The 7,979-nt window shown below is 48.0% G+C and overlaps 1 protein-coding gene across 2 annotated transcripts; it reads left to right on the forward strand.

Annotated features, from left to right (window-relative positions):
• Positions 1 to 3,220: 3,220 nt before the first annotated feature.
• Positions 3,221 to 4,850, forward strand: her6 (hairy-related 6). Of its 2 annotated transcripts, none has more exons than XM_049725343.2 (4): positions 3,221 to 3,502; positions 3,597 to 3,692; positions 3,804 to 3,891; positions 4,018 to 4,850. In XM_049725343.2, the coding sequence occupies exons 1-4, from the start codon at positions 3,395 to 3,397 to the stop codon at positions 4,545 to 4,547; spliced, it is 822 nt and encodes a 273-aa protein (XP_049581300.1). In that variant the 5' UTR covers positions 3,221 to 3,394; the 3' UTR covers positions 4,548 to 4,850. The 2 variants fall into 2 exon arrangements, with proteins under 2 accessions (XP_049581300.1, XP_049581289.1); XM_049725332.2 differs by having other exon boundaries at positions 3,230 to 3,502; positions 4,015 to 4,850.
• Positions 4,851 to 7,979: the final 3,129 nt, after the last annotated feature.

Consider the following 7,979-nt stretch of genomic DNA (forward strand, 5'->3'; position numbering starts at 1 on the left):
ACAGAAAAGGGATTGGGAACAGTGAAGAAAAGTTTGCTTGTGTGGAGGACGTTTTACATCACTTTACATGAATTTTGTTTTATCATGAAGGACTTGTCTTTACGTTTGTATGCTAGTAAGAATTGGTAATGCGACTTAAAACATTGCCTGTAGTGTTTTTATTGATGATAGGTTTGAGCATAGAATTGATACGTTTGTCAAATCTATTTTTCCTTTTTTTTTTTTCGTAACTTTGTGATCATTTCCCAAAATCCTGACCTCGTCTACTGGCATGTGCGATTCCCACTCTTTCCATATGATGGTGAAGGCTGTTATCTGTTACGACTAGATGGCTGCCATCCAGTAGTAACAGGTAACACTTGAGGGCACAGGCAGCAGCCAGGTGCAGCCTGAAAAACTTCAGAAGGGGGCGGGCTGACGTAGTTCACCGCCGGAGACCTTTTTTGCAACCTGAGCGTGAGAAAGTCGTTCAGGCAGAGAGTGTCTCGGAACGTGCGCTCCGTCTGATCCACATGGCTTCTTTTGTTTTGAGGGCCTTGCGCAACCTTTGTGCAGGTGTGCAGCCTCCGACAATGAGATCTGCTGATGATGTGTTTGACAGAGGCGGCATTGTTGTGCATGAAAGATGCATTTGGTTTACAGCCGCTTTGGACACCTGTACATTACACTTATGAACACTAATTTATTTGTGTATTTTTTTTTTTTTCAATTCTGCAAATCCTAATTATTGTCTTAAGTGTACCGTTATGCCAAAACATTCATGTGGGCAGCAGAGAGCTACTGAAAGACATTGGCTAAGAGCATGAAGAGGCAGAGACGGTCCTACAATTCTCAAGTCATTCCCGTGGAGCAGATCGTAGACACCAGCAAATACATTCTTGTTGTATCCGCTGTTTGCATACAGTATTTCTCTGCTTCGAGTGCTTGAGTTTTCAACCATAACCGCTATGCTAATTTCTAGGTGTTTTGCATTATATGTTTGTTAGATTAAATTGTATGTTGTGGATGTTTATTTGGCTATTTAAATATACATTGTTAAATTTTGTTTTATGTGTCAGTTTTACAGTAAACCTCACCTAGGAATGACAAACAGTTTGAAGCAAGCACCCTTAGCCTCTTTTTGGGAGAAATGTGCGAGTGAAAGTCTTTTTGTTCCCTCAAAGTGCTATGGAATATTTTGTGTTTATTTAAAGGGTTTAATTGTGTAAGAGCTGTAAAGTTATTTTTTAAATCACATCTATTCAGTTTTGTGGTATATGTTGGAGCGTACATTGTGTGTGTGTTTGCATATTTTGGTATGGATAGGAATCTGAGGAAAAGTAAGCAGGGACAGTATTGCCGATACCGAGACCAATACTCATTACATTTACACTGGGGGGGGGTCTTCGCTTCATTGGATTTACTCAATTGAGACAATTGTGCATGGGTTGGACATGATAGCAATATGTTAGACTATTAATATTCAAATGACGTTAATAGCTATTAACGTCATTTGAAATTTTTTGAGGACAAGAGTGGTTGAATACATGCAATCAAGAATTTTTTAATATCTTAGTACATTGCCATTTTCAAATTTCACTTTCTCTTGCTTTAATTGTTTTGACTGATTATTCCTTCGGTGTTTGCTGTGGCAGAAAAAGGAGCGAAAACCCACCCTATTGGCTGTGCGAATGTTAGTGGAGAGGCGAAGCTGTTCATTTGTCTCTCCCCCTCCCCGACTGAGCCTCAACCGCGTGCTCCTGCCGATCAAATCGGCACGGCAGCGGGTTGGCCGTCGGCGACGCCCCGCGGACGGAGGCGGCAAGCCGGCGAGAGGCGCGCCTTCCCCTCGGTCGCCTGCGCGCCACGCGTCGCGGTCTCTGCGGCGACTGGACGTGTGCTGAGGAAAAGAGTGCAGAGAAGTCTGACGAGCGTCATTTCTAATTTCAATCGAGATTGCAATCTAACATTTAGAGACAAAAGAGACGCGATGAGAAAGCCCCACTGCTTGCAGCCGCTATAAAGATAAGCAAATGGAATTATTAGGAAGCCTGACTACGGGTGGCTGCGTGGTGGCCACGGGCGGGGAGGAAGGCGGCATCTGCGAGCAACAAATCTCTCTGCTTGCTCTGGCTCGCATTCCGATAAGGAAGCCCGGGTCCAGCTCGCTCGGGAGGCGTGGTTTTCCCAGGCTTTTAAAACAGCAGCTGCTATTTACCTTCCCCTCTAATGTAAACCACCGCAGCCGACGCCGCCACCGCTGCTGCCTCAGCCACGCACCCCACACCCTCCTCACCTCACCCATCCCCTTGCACCCCCCCCCCCCCCCCCCCACCTCACCTCCCTTCCCGCGTCTACGGCCCGGCGGCCAAATCTCCACGCACCGTGCTCGTAAAAACAGCCTGGCACGTGCTGTACATGCACGACTCCACGCGTGATTAAATGACAAACATCTGTACAGGCAAGCACACACAAGAGTGCACGCTTGATTTGATTCCAGTCTAATGATAGGAATAAAGACGCACTTGTGCAGACCTGCTGATTTCACTAAATCTTATGTGGTTGCAAGTTGAATTCTGCACCTATAGAAGCATTATTTTCATTTAGGGAGATTCTACACATCCTCCTGTCCTGTTTTGACATGGTTGTGTGTGTGGGTGGCATATTGACATTTGATTGTATTTATAATGTATGTCAATACTTGATGACTTTGTTTTGTTTCATTTGTCTTGAGATGAAAGTTTGTGAAACCCTCAGGGAGAGAAACGTAAATTAGATGGATAGATAAATAGATGAATGTTTAGAATAAAGTACTATAAAATATATAGACAGTGTATTTTAATCCCTTATTCGCAAAATAAAGTTTAGCGGGATGTACCAGCGTGTTTTCTAATGTCAAGGCCAGTTAAGACAGCGTGGGTGCGTTATATCGCGTACGTGTGCCGTAATTATTTATCTTGGCGCCCCGGGAGCGAAAGGGTGCCTCGCCGCTCGCGCCTGCTCCCGGTGCGGGTGCCCGCCGTGTGATGATTGAAGACTGGAAGGCAGTTTCCCGGCTGCGCCCTCAGCCCGGGCGGCGCGCCATTGGCCGCCAGCTGCGGGCCGACACGCAGCCAATGGAAGGGCGCCGACCACGAGCCGTCCTCCCCCGGGCCGCGTGCGCCTCGTCCTGATTGGTGGGAAGTTAGTGTGGGAAAGAAAGTTTGGGAAGTTTCACACGAGCCGTTCGCGTGCGGGGCAAGATATAAATACACGCCACACGCAGCCGCGCCGACACACACAGACGCACACGCAGCGGCACGTCACCCTCTCGGATTCTAACTTGGTGCACTGACGCGGGACTTTTTTCCATCATCTTTGCATCGGTGGACCATATTTTGCTGCATTTTGAGGGATAATTGATTTTGCCGTTAAGATGCCTGCCGACATGATGGAAAAATCGTCCTCGTCTCCGGTCGCTGCCACCCCAGCAAGCATGAACTCGACCCCCGATAAACCCAAAACAGCCTCTGAGCATAGAAAGGTGAGTTTATCAACATGGACCAGTTCCATATTGAGAAACGTACTGCGCCTTTTACGTTGATATTTATTAACACTCCTCTTGTTGTTTCTTAAAGTCTTCCAAGCCAATTATGGAGAAGCGGAGAAGAGCCAGGATCAATGAGAGCTTGGGCCAGCTTAAAACTCTCATCTTGGACGCGCTCAAGAAAGATGTACGTATACTTTCACGCTCTTGGGTCCAGTTGGGGGAATTTTTTTCAAAAAAGCTGATACAAATGTGGAGGTGGTCGCCTAGGTCTTAAATGTGCGTTTCTCCTGTACAGAGCTCCAGACACTCCAAATTGGAGAAAGCAGACATCCTGGAGATGACTGTGAAACATCTCCGGAACCTCCAGAGAGCTCAAATGACCGGTAAGTTTCGTTTTCACGGCGGACGCATGACTAATAATCAAGCACACATTTCGCAAATATAAAATAATGCTAAAATCGGGATCTTACGTTAATTGCCGTCGTGTTATTTTTCATTTTTTGCAGCAGTGCTCAATACCGATCCCACCGTGTTAGGAAAGTATCGCGCCGGTTTCAGCGAGTGCATGAACGAAGTGACTCGCTTTCTGTCCACCTGCGAGGGCGTCAACACGGAGGTCCGAACGCGGCTCCTCGGCCACCTCGCCAGCTGCATGACGCAGATAAATGCCATGAACTACCCCAGTCAGCACCAGATCCCCCCGGCGGCCGGGCCAACGCACCCCTCGTTTGGCCAGCCCATGGTGCAGATGCCTGGGTCTGCCCCGCAGGTGCTACCCATGAGCGGAGTGCCTTGTAAAGGAGCTCCCTCTCCGGCCACTTTACCCAACTCGGACGCCACCAAAGTGTACGGCGGCTTCCAGATTGTGCCTGCAACGGACGGACAGTTTGCCTTCCTCATACCCAACGCGGCGTTTGCCCCGAACGGTCCCGTCATTCCCGTCTACGCCAACAGCCCCGGGACGCCGGTTCCGGTGCCGGCTGCCGTCTCCCCCGCAGCCCCATCGGGAAACACGGACTCGGTGTGGCGACCATGGTGAACACAGCCAAGGAACGTAAAGACTCAAATGACACTTGCTAGTTCTTCTTTGTTGCTCAATGTTAGAATTTTTTTTTTTATCAAATGGAAAAAGAGTATGCACTATATTTGTACAGCTAACAAAGCGAGTAAAGTTCATATTGAAATAAGATTTGTATTGTGGAAGTGCGTTCACTGCATTTTTTTTTTTAAATATATAAGTATATACAGTTGTCTTTCCTACTTTTTTGAAGCCAAAGATGCTTAACGCGCTTATACAGTTCTTCGTTTTGGAAGACAAATAAATTTGTTACTTCACAACCTTGTTGGTTTTCCAAGTTGTTTTTGTTTCTTTCAAGTTGAACAACAGTATGGATGATAGTTCGCTTGCAGAAATGTTAGTTTTGGTCAAATACTTGCGAAAAACAAAGCGTGGAACAAAACAAAACTTGTTAAGCACAAAATCTTTAAGAAGTGAAGTTTTAATTAAGAAACAAACGGATGTTGACAGACATGCAGTCTTTTTGTACTGCGGCAGATCAATTTAGCAACTCATCCAAAGAGCAAAAGTGTTTGAAGTTAAACGATCAGCGCTCTTGACTTGTGGGCCAGCTTCACACCTAAGGTGTCTTTCAGTGGTCACGTACGCCATCTAGCAGCAAAAATGCGCATTGCATTCTGGTTCCTACAATAGATCAATGGCCTCGTCAGCTTCAAATGTTTGCCCTAGTGCCTACAAAGATGTGTCTCTGATTAAGGCGTGCTCAATTAGGTAATTATGCTTCATTTAATGTCATTTGTAGCACGCTGTCTCATTTTATTGCAGGGATTTTTTTTTTATGGAGCAGCAGGGTTATTTAGCGGCGAGCACATCTGCCTCCCTGAGATTTGGGGGTTTGAATCTGGACTCCAGCAGATAGTTGGGAGTTTGCATCCTTTCCTCATGGTTCTCTGGCTCCCTCACACTTTCCAAAAACCTGCGTCTTAGTTTCAATGGAGACTCTAAATTGTTCATAGTTGAATGTGAGTGATGAATGGATTTAAAGTGACTGAACCACACTTAATGTAAATGTTCCACTCTGGGTAAGTGTGTTTGATATGACGATATTTGGCTGTCATGCTAAAATGATGTCATTGTTTTCCACTCCATGTTGAGTTCTTAGTCACTTGAGTCTTTTTGTGTGTGTGACTGTTTCTACAATAAAGGGAAAAATAGGTTGCTTAGTGGACTAGTTGTTAGCACGTCTTCCTCAAAGTTATGAGGTTCAGGGTCAAATCTTACACACTAAATTAACTAAACACTGTCCATAGGTTTGAATGTGAGTGTGAATAATAGTTTGTCTAAAAGTGCTTGTTTGGCTGGTGACCAGTCCTGAGTGTGCTCCGGCTCCATCTGAAATCTTAATAATGGCGTTGATATTTGATAAGCATGGTCATTGCCCTGTGACGTGAAAACATTTTGCTGTCGTGGTCATATGACATTATATTCATTGCATGTTGGTGGCGATAAATTGGCGAGTAATATTATTAAAGCACCTTATGTGAATATATGTGGAAAACACACTACACTTTTGTCTGTGTGTGGTATTAATTTAACAGAGTTAAACAGTGACTAGCTGTAGAGAAGCTGACCTTGGTGCTGAATGCCAAATTGTAGCACTTTTGGTACGTTTCACTAATCCACACAAATGTAAAGGCAGACAGAAGCATTATATTACTATGGATATCCTATTAGAGAGGCATTCTTCCGCCTTCATGTGGCTGACAGCATCCTGACATAGTGTGCCGTGTATTTAATCAGAGCCGTGACTGCAGTGTGATGCCAGGAGGTTTTGTGTTTAACATCTAGCCATGTGGTAGCGCTCTGCTTTGCCCAGGTGTGTGTGCCCCCTCCAGCTATCCCAGTGCGGCCCTTCTTCTTTGAACCCTGTTTGTGCGTAGCGTGCAGATGTTTGCAATTATCAACGCGCTAAGAGGCACAAAGTGTGGATAAGTGCCATCATTTTAAATTTCCATCACACCTTTATGCAGGGGGCCATGCATCCCTATTTGATTGTAGCCATGTGTATGTGCTGGTGTCTTGTGCTGCATTTGAGGACGTGCCTGGCCAAAGGGCACAGCGAGCAAGCTGAGTGTGTGTGTGTGTACATGTGTGTGTTGGAGGGTGGTGGGGGGGGGGGGGGGGGGGGGTTCAAGGAAAGGCCTAGAAATGGGCCTCATGTGAATGAGAGCATCCCCACTCAAAGACTGACTCACACACACATATATCCAAACCCGTTCCCAGAGCGGTCCAGCTGCACTCGAACGCAGCGTCGGGCTTCCTGCCCCAAGAGCCCCGGGGCCACAGCTGGACACAGGACGTCTGGGAGGCACGTGGTGTGACCCGGACAACACCCAGCTGCTGGATCCCTGATCCCACCCGCCTCCCTCAACATCTTCATGATTCCTTCCCGTCCGCAGAACAGCTTTACGAGCCTCTCCAATTACCCGGCGCAGTGGCCGAGCTGCCGCACTGACCGCACACATGTCACAACACGACCGGGGGGTTAGCCGCCATGCGTGTCCATTAACTTTTCCCACACTCCGCGTGCATGCAGGGAGCAAAGGGAGAGAGAGAGAGAGAGAGAGAGAGAGAGAAGTGGGGGTAGTTACTCCTCTGCTTCCTCTTTGGCTGCTAAGTGCTACCATATGGTCCTCTCCCTCTCTCTCTCTCTCTCTCTCGCTAAGTCATGGTTAGGCTCCCTCTCTCGCTATTGGCCCGTCACCGGGGCTGTCTTTGATTGCGGCCCAGACAAGCGAGAGCTTTATGATTTAAGCCCTGGGCTTGCTGTACCAAGCCCTGGACTCATTTCGAAGACAAGCCCCCCTCCCTCTCCCTTCCTCCTGCAGTTGCAGAGGAAGGCTGTTTTCTGGCAGGAAATGAATAGCTCCCAGATGAGTGCAGGAACCTGAGAGGTCGTGAGAAAGAGGCGAACCACCCCTCTCTCCGCAAGACCCGGCCTGCTGCCAGCCGCCAGGGGAATGTGGGAGAGCGCCTCTCTGACACACGCATCAACCCCTCTGCCGTCCACCGCATCGCCTGACTGACTGGCTGCCTCCGCGCCGGGCCCCGCGCCGGGCTCCGCGCCCACAATAAACTCCAAGGCAGGGCGAGCGCCACTGAGGCCGGCAGCACGGCTCGTTGGCCAGCCAGCTGCCATGGAAAACTGGGAGCGGGAGAGACAGGATCCGGAGCTGCGTGGGTGGAGGTGGATCAGCGTGTTTCAATTCCGCCCTGTGTCTGTAAAGTTAGGCATGTGTGAGTCGAGTTTACATTAGCCTCACGTTTGACCCCGCATGCACACTTTTACACGGTCACTCACAAGCCTTCCTCCACTTCTCCCAAAGGCAAACACTCAGCCCCTGGTGCAGGTGTTCCTTTTCAGGAGCAAAGGGTTTTCCCCTCCACCCCCCC

This window comes from Syngnathus scovelli, chromosome 10 (assembly GCF_024217435.2).
Source record: "Syngnathus scovelli strain Florida chromosome 10, RoL_Ssco_1.2, whole genome shotgun sequence".
NCBI classification, from domain to species: domain Eukaryota; kingdom Metazoa; phylum Chordata; class Actinopteri; order Syngnathiformes; family Syngnathidae; genus Syngnathus; species Syngnathus scovelli.